General features: G+C 34.3%; 1 protein-coding gene across 1 annotated transcript in view; it reads left to right on the forward strand.

Moving 5' to 3' along the window:
* The first annotated feature begins 211 nt into the window (after positions 1-211).
* The window catches only part of CDC73 (cell division cycle 73), a 120,291-nt gene continuing 105,521 nt past the window's right edge, over positions 212-14,981 (forward strand). Inside the window, exons 1-5 of the mRNA XM_031937078.1 lie at positions 212-402; positions 5,383-5,488; positions 8,096-8,165; positions 9,516-9,578; positions 9,666-9,718. Coding sequence (XP_031792938.1) covers positions 272-402; positions 5,383-5,488; positions 8,096-8,165; positions 9,516-9,578; positions 9,666-9,718 — 423 coding nt within the window. The 5' untranslated portion in view covers positions 212-271. The remainder of the gene's footprint in view (positions 403-5,382; positions 5,489-8,095; positions 8,166-9,515; positions 9,579-9,665; positions 9,719-14,981) is intronic.

A 14,981-nucleotide genomic window follows, 5' to 3' on the forward strand; every position in this document is an offset into this window, starting at 1 on the left:
GGGCAGCCAGCGGCGGGGCCTTGCCCGATAGCGCGGGGTCCTCAGCTGCCTAGGTGTCTAGTGCCGTCGTCTTCGCGGGCGGCTGTTAGTGCAGCTCCTGTCGGTGCGCTGTGGTGGTGGGGACGGCTGCCGGCCAGGAGGAGCAGAGCTTTAGCCCGGAGTAAGGAAGCGGCCAAGGCGGCGGCGGAGGCGCAGAGGCGGTGGGGCCGGCTGAGCGGCGGCGGCCGAGGTAGCGGCAGCGGCCGAAGCGCAGGGGGGTGGGGGGGGGAAGATGGCGGACGTGCTGAGCGTCCTGCGCCAGTACAACATCCAGAAGAAGGAGATCGTGGTGAAGGGAGATGAGGTGATCTTCGGCGAGTTCTCCTGGCCCAAGAATGTCAAGACCAACTATGTGATTTGGGGGTGAGTGAAGCGCCGCTGCGGCCCAAAGGGAGGGCGGGCGGGCGGAAAAGCAGCACCTCCTCCTCACTCTTCTGCCCGGATCCCAGGAAAGGGGGCAGAGAGGAGGCGTACGGTGGGGAAAGTTTCCCCCAACGTTGGAGTGGACTCTGGGGGCGAGAGAGGCCGGAGTAAGGCCGTCGCGGCGGATGTCTCTCTCTTTTAAATCTTTCGGGAGCCTGGAGGGGCGGGACCCAGAGGACTCTAAGGGGCGCGGGCCTTTCCGCAGCCCCTCACTTACGGACTCCGCTCCTCGGGGCCCCAGGCTCTGGCGGCTAACCATGTGTGGCCCCGTCCGCTCGCCCCCAGGCCCGCGCACTCTGCCCGCATTCTCTTTCTCCCCCTCCGCGGGCCCGAGCTTTGCAAGCTGGGGGAGGCACCCCGAGGTAGGGAGCCGGGGGCTGGGGCTGGTATCCTCGGAGGAACTACAGAGTTTGGGGAGGGGGGTGTTCCGGGGAGGTTTTAGCCATAGTAGAGGCTTGTCATTGGAAGTCTGGGAGGTGGACGCCCCGTCGGGGCTATCAGCCAAGGGAGCACCTTCTACGGCCGACGCTCACAGAAGGCAGAAAACACAGTGCCTCCCCCCAAGCAGCCTCATGGAGATGCAGTCGGCAGAAGGGGTGAGCACGCTTAAAAGTTGGGGCGGTGGAGCCAAGGGCTAGGACTGTGTTTGGGGGCCCGCATTTACCTTTTTACGTTTGGTTTTGGGCGCATTATAACAACTGCGAGTTTTTATTTATTTATTTATTTTTTGCTTTGCTACAGTTGTACTTGAACAGGAAGATTATACTAGAACCCTTACTGTCATTGATTATACTTATGTCAGTCTCAAGCTTGTCGAGGTTTGGGAGCAAAAACTTTAGTCCTCACCAAGGGAAAAGCCAACGTGCACCTTAGTTGAAAGGCCAAACAGAATTCAATCATTCTTGGGTGACTTTTGTTATATTGACAAAACACCTTGATCTAAGACAAGTCTTAAATGGGTACATTCACGACTACACCACAGTGTATTAGGCATCAACAGATGGTACAATTAATCTTGGTTGATTTTTGATGTAATACTCGGCTTTTCTTAAATGTAACTAACTCCTTAACAGAATGTGTGAACAGGCTCACTCACAAAGCTCTTTTTTTTTTTTTTTTTTTTTTTAATCGTCGTGCATTTTTGTTTTATGAAACATTCACTGAGCTGCTAGGGTTGTGGGGAGACAAAAAAACGAGTATAACCTTTATTTGAGGAGATTATAGTATATTAGCTGTAATATTTACCTAGATTTTTTTACTCCGTGATAAACTCCTTGGGACTTCAGAGAAGGAATGATCATTCTTGACTATATTTGAGCTGGTTCTGAAGGCTATGTAATTGACACAAGTGGGACTTGGGAGGGGGGGAGGACTTTAAAAGAAGATGAATTGCATGTGTAATAGCATAGAGACAAGATAACAGGATATGTTTGGGGAAGGGGGGGATTAGAAAAATAATAGGAAACCAGGATAGAAAGCTACATTGGGACTTAATTATAGAATCAATCAAAATTGTATTACTAATGAACATTGTTTTGGCTGAAGTATGGGGCTTTGTTTTCTTCCCCTCTCCCATTTTTTTTTGGGGGGGGGTATTGTATAGATTATTATTAGTGCTATATTTCAATTTGTATGTATGTGATATATATGCATACTTACTCATTTTTCTGTTCTAAGACCTTCATTTTAATAAATGAAAAAAAAAATTATCAACATGTAGAAGGAAGGAGCCCTTGTTTTCATTACAGGCCTGAGAACCTTTAGCAAATAAAGTCCTAGGCAGTTCCTTGAAGCACCCAGAGGTTAAGAGTTAAGGGATCATTGATTTCCATCTGGAAGACACTTCTGAGATCAACATGTACAACTCCCTTTGTTTTACAAATAAGGAATATTAAGCCTATGTATGTTAAATGACTTGGAAGGGAGCAAATGTTAGAGGGAGAATTTGAATTGAAGTCTTCTGAATCTAAATTCACTATTCTTTCCTCTGTATAACATTACCTCTGCAATAAGTACCAGAGATAGGTAAATAGGTAAATCTGGTTCTTCCCTCCTCCAAGTCTACTAAGTAACAGTGCCCTAATAAACTTTATAACAAATTAGCTTGATTTATTGATCTTAATTTCATGTTTTCCATCATCTGAAGGAAGTGCTCACAGTGAAATTCCTAGTATGTAAACTCACTAGATGACCCAAACTCTTGAATGAGAATGGATTGAAAAAATCTTGTTATTTAAACCATAACAATTGATTTTGTAACTTAAACCTGTAGCATGGGCTTCTTAGAATCAACTAACCAATTGGAAATCATCTTATGAAAATGCATGTGTAAGTGTACATACACACATGTGTACCCTTTTTGGGGGTCCAACATACTTTGCTGTATAGTGAATGTATGCACTAAAGACCTTGCTTTAGATAAAGGTATTTTGTATAAACTTTGTAGGGAAACATTAAATGTGATCTAATAGTGACATGAAGAATGTAATATACTAACATTTTTCCCATCAAAAGATTGAAACGATTTCATACGCCATTCTGTTAATTTAAAAATTGTCCAAGATAGTTTATTAATTTTCTCATATAACTAAAGGGAAAGAGAATGTCAGAAGCTCAAAAATAATTTTTTTTTATGCTGTGATGAAAACACATAATTTTGATCATTTCTTACCCTAATGTTTTTCTGAGGTAGTTACAAAATGTGCTGATGACCCTGTATATCTTCATGGAAATTCTGTAAAAGTTTTTGTTCAAGGTTTGGGCCTGTAATAAATGGGATGGAGCATTTAATGCCTGATGAAGTAGTTTTGAGAGAACAGCGTGTTCTCTGGTTTGTTTCAGTGAATGTGGTTTACTTGGAGGGGAGATCTGAGGTTTGGAGATGGGTAGATAAAATATAGCACAAGCACTTCGAATGATAGATGGAGAAAAACATTAGATCCAGATCATAAATGTTTTTTTTTTTTTTTTTCCTGAGAATTTAGGAACTTGACTCAAGAAGAACTGAGCAGTTCAAGATATACTTTGGTTATTTGTGGAAAGTATATTTTTCAGGTTTTAGAAATCTGTTTTAAGTTGTGAGTAGAAATCACAAAAAACTTTCAGTATTTAGATCTAGTGGGATCCTCTTGATTCAAAAGATTTTTGAAGCTGTGGGTGAGCTATTTTCCTGTTGCTTCAAGATAGTAAAAGACAAAAGCTGACTGTGCCATTTTGTTATGGTACTTTATATGACTTAACTAATAATAAAAACTCAAAATTATGTAGTAATTTAAGATTTGCAAAAAATTCCTGGAACAGTCCTTTGCATTGTATAATACTAGTATTCTGATGAAGTATGAGATTTGAACCCATTTTCTCTTGTCTAATGTTCTATTTATTGTGCACCAAAGCAAAGGGGCCAAATTAGATCTTCAGTAATTACCTCAAAGGATGAGATAGATGATAGATGCAAAGTACAATATAAAGTTAAAACAATATATGTCTATAGTAGTGGTTATGCTAGATAATCAAATATGTTTTATCTTGTGAGATTATTTTTTAATTCCTTCTCAAGATTTTTAGTGGTCTAAGAGTTAAACTTCTAATTAAATTGTTTTTTATATATGTAGAATAAATAATTTTATTTAATTTATTTAATTCAAACCTGTTGAATGCATATTGACCTAGAAAACTACAAAATAAAATTATTTATATTGCATTTCTATTGTATCAAATATTTCTAAATGTTAATCTGTTTTGGGTTATATACCAACATCCAGTTTGGGAGGGTGAATTTGACCTTTCTGTTCTAAGTGAGCTATTACAAAATTATGAGGCCCAAATTAGATAATATATAAATAACTTTATAAACTTTAAAGCCTTGCATAAATGCCATCTTTTATCTAGATGGCAGTGTTAATTGTCCTCCGTCAAAGAAGCTATATAAAGTAAATGAAATTTCAATTTTAAAAAAGTGAAAGTTCTTAAGTTAGATTTTAAATTGTTACATATATTGTTATCAGTCATCTGAATTTCTCAAAATAATTTTTTATAAGTATTTTATTTTTAAGGGTTTTAAGTTTGCATTTATTGGATCAGAATTTATAGTGAAATATTTTGATAGCATAATTGAGCACTAACATTATGAATACTTATTAATGCCTACTGTGGTGTGTAGCTCTGGGGAATATGCAAAGATTCACAAGTCAGCCTCTGATCTCATAGAGCTTCAAATAGGAGATAGAGCATAATAAATATAAACATAATACAGAATGTTACCTCATTAGTACATAGAATTGTAAAGTGCTGTGCTGTTAGGTCCAAAAAGAAGGTAAATGTGGATAAGGGAAGCTCAGAGAAAGAGTCATAGAGAAGATGGCATTTTAGCATGGAGTTTAAAGAATGAGTGTAGATTTTCAGTAGATTGGTCTGAGTGAAGGAAAATAGAGGAAGATATGGAGATAAAAATGGTTAGAGTATTTGGAGAAAGGTTATTTTAGAATTTGGAGTGAATTAATATGAGATAAATCTGGAAAAGAAGACTTTGGATGCTAATGAAAGAATTGGGAGAATTTGTAAGTTGACAAATGATAAGGATCAGGTCTGCTTAAGAAAGGTAAATTTTGCCTCTATATGAAGGATAGATAAAAAGGAGATTTGGGGAGGAAGCAGATGCTAGGAAAACTTGTTAGGATACTAGTAATCTTGTAAACATAATAGTTCAGTAAAATCATAAGACTTAGAGCTAGAGAGAACACCAGAGTAATTAATCTAATTTAACTTATTTTATAGATAAATTGAGGATTAGTGAGGTTGTGGCATGTCAAGGCCAGCCATTGGGTTGTAGAGTTGGGATTTGATTTGGGATATCTTAACTTTTTATTTTTCCCAGTACACTTTACTGCTTGTGAGTAAAACTCTTTACTTTGTTTACTTCAGGACAGGAAAGGAAGGCCAACCCAGAGAGTACTACACTTTGGATTCTATCTTGTTCCTGCTTAATAATGTACATCTTTCTCATCCTGTGTATGTCCGCCGTGCAGCAGTAAGTAGAACTCCTTTCAATAGTTCATTGCTATTGGAACTGCTATTTTTATATTAGTTATATGGGACAGTTAGCTTTCTAGTTAAATTTTTAATTTTTGTTTTTGTAACTTTAAAAGAATAAACGGGAGGGAAAGTTACACATACAAGAGCACAGATGACAAGAAGCTTGGGTAATGTCTGTGATTGATAGAATTTTCATAGGAATCTTGTTCTTATGTTCACACTAACAAAAACAGGAAGAAATTGCTAGAAATTATTCTTATTCCCCCCCCCCCCCCCCTGTAATAGAATTTTATTAGGGCATTTGATGATAGGTGATCTTTTGTGGTACATTGTGTATTTGATAGTCATCTTCCAAAAGGTATAAAAGAACAGAATTCTAGTTCTAAAATTCTATGACCCTGTAGCTTCAATAGAGTTATGGTAGTTTCATCAATAACTTTGTTTATATGTCTTTTAGAAACAGATGCTTTGCTAAATCAACTTTAAAAATAATCATGAGAAACTTTTCTTTGTATGTTTTTAAAAGTATGACAGTAATACAAAAATTTAACAATATTTTCAGAGTAATTAGAAATGTTAATGTAAAATTATTGTTAGAGATTAATATTGTAAAGTTGGCTTGTTTTTCAAAAAAGAACTTCCAAATTGATCATGTGTAGTCAATTTATAAAACTGAATTAAGAATTAGCTTTACATTTTTATGACAGACATAGGAATTTGTAAAGTAAATTCTTTAATTGCTTTGATTATCTTTATCATGAGATTTTCACAGAGTATCTGGCACTGACTTTACAGTTAACAATGAAATGGATAAACTATGTAGAAGAGAAAATCGGACCAAAATGCATGCTTAAGCTCTTTTTAGCCAATTAGTACTGCTCTTGCATGTCATGATTGTAATCTAATTGCTGATAAAATTGGAATATTTATCTTTGCCACTGGAAAGAAAATTGCTAATCCTATGGATGAGTACATATTGGGAAATTGAAGCAATTATAACATCCAGTTGCTTTAGAACCCCCTTCATCCTTTTTCCAATTTATTTTACTTCGAAAATTTGCCTAATGTCTTTTGGTGTTGGTAGGTTTTTGATCCGATTTTTTTTTTTTTTTTTTTTTTTTTTTTGGTTTTTTGGTTTTTTTTTTACCTCTACCTGCCTTAGTGGTGGTGATTTTTAAAATGAAGAAATCTGAATGATTGTCTAAAGTATAGATATTTGTAGCATTTTAGTTTTACTAAAGCTTATTTTCCATCCTTCTAAGATTGCCCACATATTTGAGAAGGGTAGTTTGTTTTTCTGTATATAAAATGTTATTAAAGGGGAAACTATACAGGAGAAAAGGAAACTACATAAATGGAAGCTTGGTTTGGAATTAGAGAACTTACAAATTCATACTCTGACTCTGGTACTTAGTATATGTAATCTAGGGCAAGTCACTTAATTTTTCTGAGCCTTCATTTCATTCCCTGAATCCCCAAGCCCTGAGGGGATTGGGCTAACTCGAAGAACTTTTTTAACTCTAGATCCAATCCAGATCTTGATCCTGTAAAGCAGAATTTCTTAAACTTTTTCCATTCATGATCCCTTTTCTTTTCAGAAATTTTTATGTGGCCCCTAATATAGAGGCATATGTATGTATGTATGTATGTGCACACTCTACACATATGTAATTATACACATACATATACATAACACAAATCAAACATTTACTGGTAATGAATCATAATTTCATAACACCCTTCCCTCCACATTCATTTATGAGACCCCATATGGGGTTACAAACCACAGTTTAAGAAAGTGGGCTGTAAAGCACTAATTGAGATAGAGGAAACAAAAAGGCATTTGATGAGCTAAGAACTAATTTGGAAGTAGTGTCTTTAGTTTGGGGAGTGAAATAAACTTCCTCCCATGTGAAAAATATGATACATCTATGATAAACTTGTGAATGATCAGAGTTGGGTTTAGAAAATGAAATGAGATAGAAACTGTAAAAATGATTGGATTGAGGAAAGTGAAAAGAATTTTTAAAATCAGAAATCTTGGTTTAAGACCCTAGTTCCAACATTTACTAGCTTTGTGATTGGGGAAGTTACACCTGACATTGATTCTTTATCTGTATTCTGACAGTTGTTGTATTAAAAATTGCTTTGTAAATCTTAAAGCCATACATAAATACATATCACTGTTCTAATTCCTTTTCAAGAGGAATTTTTTAAAATATATATAGAGAGAGAGAAAAGAGAGGCAATTGGGATAAGTGACTTGCCCAAGGTCACACAGGTAGAAAGTGTTTAAGATCAGATTTGAACTCAGGTCTTCCTGAATTCAGAGCTGATGTTCTATCCACTGAGCCACCTAACTGCCTCAAGAGAAAATATTTCTAAATGCCCTATGAATTTGAAAATTTTATTTCTGAAAAAAAGTTTTAAATACTTTTGTATTTAAGTAAGTCTTTTGACTTCTATAATGATCACACTTAAAAATATTTGTATTTGAATGTATTTGACTGAAATTCAAGAAGCTATATGGTTTTTAATTGAGCATATTTCTTAAATTTTAAAGTACTGTTTGCTGATGTCAAATCTTTAACTTTCTCTTTAGACTGAAAACATTCCTGTGGTTAGAAGACCGGATAGAAAAGATTTACTTGCATATTTAAATGGTGAAACGTGTGAGTAATCACGATTGTTCATTGGATAATAGGCTATCTGGCATACAAAAAGGGAAATTACCGTTGCTTTAACAGCCTGTATTAATGTGCATTTTACCTACTTTCTGATATAGCTGATTTGTGTCTTTGATGAGACCCTGTTAAAGGGCTTATTGATTTGTTTCATCACTTTGGGCTCCAAACCTCAAGAGATGGCTCTATGAACAGAGTGATGATGAGGGACAAAAAGTACAGAGCAGAAAGTTGTCAGAGCATCTTTGGGACAGAAGGGAAAATAAGAACAGAAAAAGGCTGTGAGACTTTGGGTGTAGTTGGTGTAAGATTTGGAACTTTTTTTTTTTTATGTAATTGACTTATTTTCTTACTAGATGAACTCTAGGAGGGAAAAGTCTATGATCTTTTTTATTTGCCTTGTACTTTATTACTAATTAATATTAATAAATTATCACTAATTTATTATTAAAATATTATATATTGAAATTTATTCACTAATAGTTTTCACATGAAAAGTTCACAGACCTTAAGTTAAGAAGCACTACATCAATTTGGTAATATTAAAAAAATTAACCATATGATTTAATAGTTCAGTTTTTTCTGTAATAAATTATTAAATGATCAAAAAACTAAAAGGGAATCACTTAAGAGTTCTTCATCATATACAGATTGATAAATGCTTTTAAAAATGAGTATATAAAACACTAAAAATTGAAAGTAAGTCTTAAGTCATGTGAGAAAACAGATCTTAAAAGATTCTTAAGATAAATTTTCAGTAATTTAGTGAATATCGATGTTGCTTTGTTCAAAGCATTATGCTAGCTCCTGAGAGAAATTGAATAATAAATATGATGTGCTCTCTGATCTCATGGAGCTTATAGATGTGACAGATAACACAGATATTGATATATCATATATAAGATTACATTGTATACCATTTAGTAACATTCCTAACTAGGAATTTAAATAAACTTGCTATAAAAGGATGCAATATAGTATAGTGCAAAATGTGGATCTAGATTCTAAGGATATTGTCACTATATATACAAATGATTTAAACTTCCTGGACTTCAATTTCTTTTTCTCTTAAAATGAGGTTCCTTCTACATCAGTAGTCTTGTAAACGTCCTGTCTTTCAGGATTAGAATACACTAGAAGATCTAAGAAATAGGGGATTTTGTTGAAATTCTGCAATGTGGTAAATCTGTTTTGTGTGATGGACTGCTGTATTTTTCCTAGGGTTATCAGGTTGTAATTTGTAAAGATCAAATGAAACAATGAATGTGAAAACAAAAGCCATAGTCATAGCAAACTGTAAATATTGAACTTTCTGAATGAATCTTTTTGAAACTTTAGCAACATCTGCAAGTATCGACAGAAGTGCACCCCTTGAAATAGGTCTTCAGCGATCCACACAAGGTATGTCTGAAGTATTAATTTCTTCAAATTTAATTCTGATTTATTTGGAAGCAGTTTACTTAAAATTACCCCCTTTTTTTCTTTCAGTAAAAAGAGCAGCAGATGAAATATTAGCGGAGGCAAAGAAACCACGAATTGAGGTAATGATAATTAAACAAGATTATTGTTACAACAGATTGTGGTTACTGTCATGTTTTTGTGTGAATTATAAAAACTTTGTATATAAAGCCTTATTTACATTACATTTTTACTTGATTATATTCTTTGCATTATTTGTATTCTAGACTTTTAGGATACTGTACATACTATATCCTATATCAGCATATTCCACACATTTGTCATGTTATTAATCTGCCATACTAATATTAGTGATAACTATTGTGTTTTAAAGTCTGTGAAGTGCTTTATTCACAACAGCTCTGAGAGAGAGCTAATACAAATAATTTGAAGAGCGAGATATTGAAACACTGAGAGACTAAGGGATTTGTTTATGGTTCCTCAACTAATAAGTGTCTGACAAAATTTCACAGGCAAAATTTCTTAAAATGAGAAGAAACCCTAGAGGCTGTCTAGTTCAAGAATTCTCTCTATAATTATCTTTTCAGACATTGCTTGAAGATCTCTAACAAGAAGTAACCTACTTCCTCAAGGATGCCCATTTTATTCTTTGTGCTTTACTGTTTTATTTTATTACATTTAGCCTAAAGTAATAGTGTCATAATCTCTTTAGATCTTGATTTGATTGTTCACCAAGTCAATGATTCTTTCTAGCTTTGTGTTATTTATAATTTTAAGAGTCATGGCATCTATGATTTTATCCAAAATGTAAAAAATAATGGGATCTGGGCTTTGCCACATACTACATTTGTCTCACGATAAAATTATCTGACCTCCCTGGATTTCAATTTCTTCATCTCTAAGGAGAATTGCATTGACTTGACTACTAAGATTCCCTTTTACCTCTTTGTTAAATACAGTAGAACCAAGCACAGATTCCTAGGGCACTCTTTAAAAGACCTAGTCCATCTTAAAACATTAATCACCTTTGGGTCTTACCATTTAACTAATTTTAGCTTTAAGTCTCTTGACTACAAATCTATCACGGTAGGTATTTAGTTTGTTTTCAGTTTTTCATTATTATAAATAATTTTGTCTGAATATCTTTATCCAAGTTGTTATTATTTTTTCCATATGGGTTATTTTTTTGAAGTATATTCATCTTATTTAATCATCACAGTATTCCAGTGAAGGGGTAGGTAGGACAAAGGATATCTTCTAATAAACGGAGGAACAGACTTAACATAGTTTTGTTTTGCCTTGTCCTACAAAATAGTCATTGGTAAGATACAGGTTAGAATCTTTGTCTTCTGACTCTTAGTCCAGTGTTATTTCTATGATTACATATTATGCTGCCTTGCAAAGAGGAAATTAGATTTGACAAGAGGAAAAAAAATTCTTTATGAACATTATCCAGAAGTAAATCAGACTTCCTCATATGGCAGTGGGTTCCCTTTCACTTGGGAATCTTTAAGCACAGGCTAACTGACTATTGGTTATGCTAAAAAGAGGGCATTTCTATTCAGGTATGCATTGGATTGAATGATTTGTATTGTCCTATTCATATATCAACTTGGAGGAGGTCTCTGGTGGAGTTCTCTGGAGATCTGTGCTTGGCAGTTCTAATGATTGGCGGCTAATACATTGGGTAATGAAATCAAGATTCTAAACCAGCCAAAAACATGGAGACAGATCTAATATGATAAGATTGAATAGCAATAAATGTAACACGATTCCTACTTTCTTTGGGATCAAACTGAAAAAAAATCTCGTTTATGAGATTAGAAGGTAAGTGATATGCCTTGATTTATTGAAAACAGTTATTGTATACCACCTTAGTTTTTCCTTGTTTAGGCTAAACTCCCCATTTCTTCAGCATAATTCATGTATGAAATGGTCTCAAGGCTTTGCACTTCTCTTGTAGTTACCTTCCTCTTGAAACTCTTCAACTTAATTCTGTTCCTAAAATGTAATGCTCATAATTGAACACCATTTATCCCTAAAATGTTATCTTTTACTCTTTGTCCCCAGTGATGTCATTTCAAAAATTCTTTGGATCCTGGCTGTTATCCAACATGTTAGTTATCCATCTTAGATTTGTGTTACTACAGATTTAATAAATAAGTCAAGGCCAAGTTCAAACCTTATTTGAAGCAGGAATCCCTTTTTTGTGTTGTCCAAAAGTTGATTTTCTTCTAATCTATACTTAAGTACATAGTTTGATGGGGAAATCTGCTATCTTTTGACAACTAATACCATTTTAAAATACCAGATTTATTTTGTTGGGGTTATTTCTGGTTATACATTCTTTCAATATGCAACTGAATTTGATACATTATTTCCTCTGGAATGCTTTGTTTCCTTTGGGGAACCCTAAGGCTTGGGAATAAGTCCCAATAAGTCCCCCTATCTTTTCCATTTCTGTTTTTCCTCAGGAATGACTTCTTACAAAAATTCTCTTGAGGAAAATGAAGCTATATTTCTGATTCCTTTCCAAGTTCATTGTCTTTGAAATAAACATGCAGTACTTGTTTAGATTTCTTGAAGATTTTTTCGTTGTTTTATTTAATTGCTTTAGTAAACTACAGGGAAAGGGAAACTGGGGTTTAAAATAAGACTTTCAGATTTACAGCAGGAAGGGACCTAGTTAGGTCATTAAGTTGAGGCTGCTTTATTTTAGATCTAGAGGGGTTAGGTAACTTAGTGACTTGTCCAAGATTGTTCATTAATTGGTATAGCCTGAATTTAAACAATATCAAACTAAGGAAAAGAATAAAACATTGGAAGTAGATAACCCTTGTCTTTACTGGTAAATACATGGAAATGGGCTTAATCTTTTATCATTCCTCTTCTTTTCCCATTAACTCATCCTTTTGATTATTATCTTTAAAGTCAGCCTAACCCAGCCACTCTTATTTCTTAGAAGGGCTTATAATTCTGGGGTTCTCTTCTCTCTTTAATTAGGATTCAAAAAAGAACTTTCTCCTTCCTTCTTCTAACTATATGCTACTGAGTGGAATAATAAAATTTAAAGTTAAAAGTTTAAATAAGACTAATTTATATCTTAGAGTATGACAGCAAGAATCTTATCAAAAATGTGTAGGTCATTTTAAAAAAATATGTTTCTAAGGCTAAAGATTTAATTTTAATTTAAGATTCTTAAGGTTCTTAGAATAGGTTCTGAATTGTAACTTCTTAAGTGTTAATTTGGTAATTAAAGAATGTGATACATAAAAATAAAGTAATTTAGAATGATATGTAGTCATTGAATATTAGAGTTGGAAAGAATCTACTGGAGATCATCTAATCCAATCAAGTGATTAAAGAATAAACATCCTTTGATGAAATGTTCATCTAGTCAGTCCTGGAAGGCAACCTGTACCACTCTTGAAGAGCTCTAATGATTGGAAAGTATTTTGATATGTTGAGCCTGAATCTTCATTTAAACTTAGATTTATTTCTTCTAGTTCTATCTAGCAGAACAAAGATAATCCTACTCTCCTACTTGATAGCCTTTTACATGCTTGAAGACATAACTTTCTTCTCCCTGAAGTATTTTCTCTTGACCAAATATCCCCATTTCCTTCAACTCATCTCTGCATGGTACTCTATTTGTCTCTTAATCCTCTTTACCTTCCTCTAGAGCAGGGCTTCTTAAACTTTTTCCATTCCCAACCTCTTTTTGTCTGAGAAATTTTTTTATGCAACCCTGGGTATTTAGGTATATAAAATAGGTTATACAAATCAAACAGTCTGATAATAAATCATAATTTTGCAATCCCCACATTCAGTTTACATGATCCCATATGGCTTCACAATTAAGTTTTAGAAGCTGTGCTCTATTTAGTCTATTTTGTCAGTGCTTTGAAAAAGTATCCTGAAATAAGTACAGTGCTACAGTTATTTGACCAGGGTATGGTACTGCCAGAATACCCTACTTTTATTATTCTTGATGCCTTCTAGTGTCAATGTTTAGATTTTACTACCTTTATATCTTTCATCATATGCCATTTATTCATATCATTAAACTTCCAAGCTCTTTTTCACGTGAATGGAATCTGTCTCCCAATCCGGTATTTGTTATAGTTGACTGTTTAAACATGTGTATGATACATTTATTGCTATTCAGTTTTATCACAATAAATTTCTCTCAGTGTATAATCTTTCCGAGGTATTTTTGGATTCTTATTCTTTTGTCCAGCATATTAGCTAGTCTAAGAATATATATTATTCTGAGGCTGCTAAATAGAATGAAGCAGTAAATAGAATGCTGAGCCTGGTTGGAATCAAGAAGATTTCAATTCAAATCTGGCCTCAGACACTAGTTGTGTGATACTGGGCAAATTAATTAACTTTTCTCTGCCTCAGTTTCCTTTAAAATGGAGGTAAGTACCTCCTAGGATTGTTGTGAACATCAAATGAGGCATTTGTAAAGTGCTTAGCATAGAGTGTGGTAAATTTATTATTTCTTTCTCTGCTGAAAAGCACAAAGAAATAATAGCGTGCAATTTTAATAAGGTATTTAAAAAATAAACAGAGGGCATGTCACATTGAGGCCATAGAATTTCTAAGTTACTTTTACTGTCCATTTAATTTTGGGAGTTCTAAATAAGAATGAAAATGTTGTACCTCTTTAAAAATTTTAAGGATTTTTTTTTAATAGTTTGGAGAGAGTAGCTTTCTAACCAAATATGAAAACATTTTACAGAATTGTTCTTTTAATGAGAAAAAAGTACAGCTAAAAGTTTGCTTTGTCTTCTAGATAGCTTTGACTTTAGTCTATCTGATCAAGAAGGAGAAATATTTTTAAAAACTCTGGAAATGCATTTTACTTTCAATTCTCCCAATGTTCCCTATTTTTGCTTTCCTTTTTCCTACATTCATTAAAAGAGATGAGACTTTTGTACATGTAATTAATCAAATAAGCATGGAGTAAGTTGTTTTATAACAAAAGGAAAAAAAGTAAATTATCTTAGAAATAGGTTTTAGATTTTCTCCAAAGTGTAGGATTTTAAATTTAGAGTTAAAAGAGACTTTAGAGGTCTAGTCCAACTCTTTCACTTATATAAATGAGGAAGCTGAAGCTCAAAGAGCTTATGTGACTTGGTCAGAATCAGTAAACAGTAGGGCTAGGATTTGAAATTGGACTTTTTGATTCAAAATTTATTATATTTTACTTAATAGACTGCTTTTTAAATTTTAGATTGAAGAGGCCTTAATTTTATCGTCCAGCTCATTTCACAGATGAGTGTACTGAAGGTTAAGAGGTTAGGGTAAGGTACTAATTAATAGCCCTTATTTGAAAACCAATCTTTTGACTGAACTCATAGCTCTTTCTATGCCAAG

This window comes from Sarcophilus harrisii, chromosome 4, assembly GCF_902635505.1.
Source record: "Sarcophilus harrisii chromosome 4, mSarHar1.11, whole genome shotgun sequence".
In the NCBI taxonomy this organism is placed as follows: domain Eukaryota; kingdom Metazoa; phylum Chordata; class Mammalia; order Dasyuromorphia; family Dasyuridae; genus Sarcophilus; species Sarcophilus harrisii.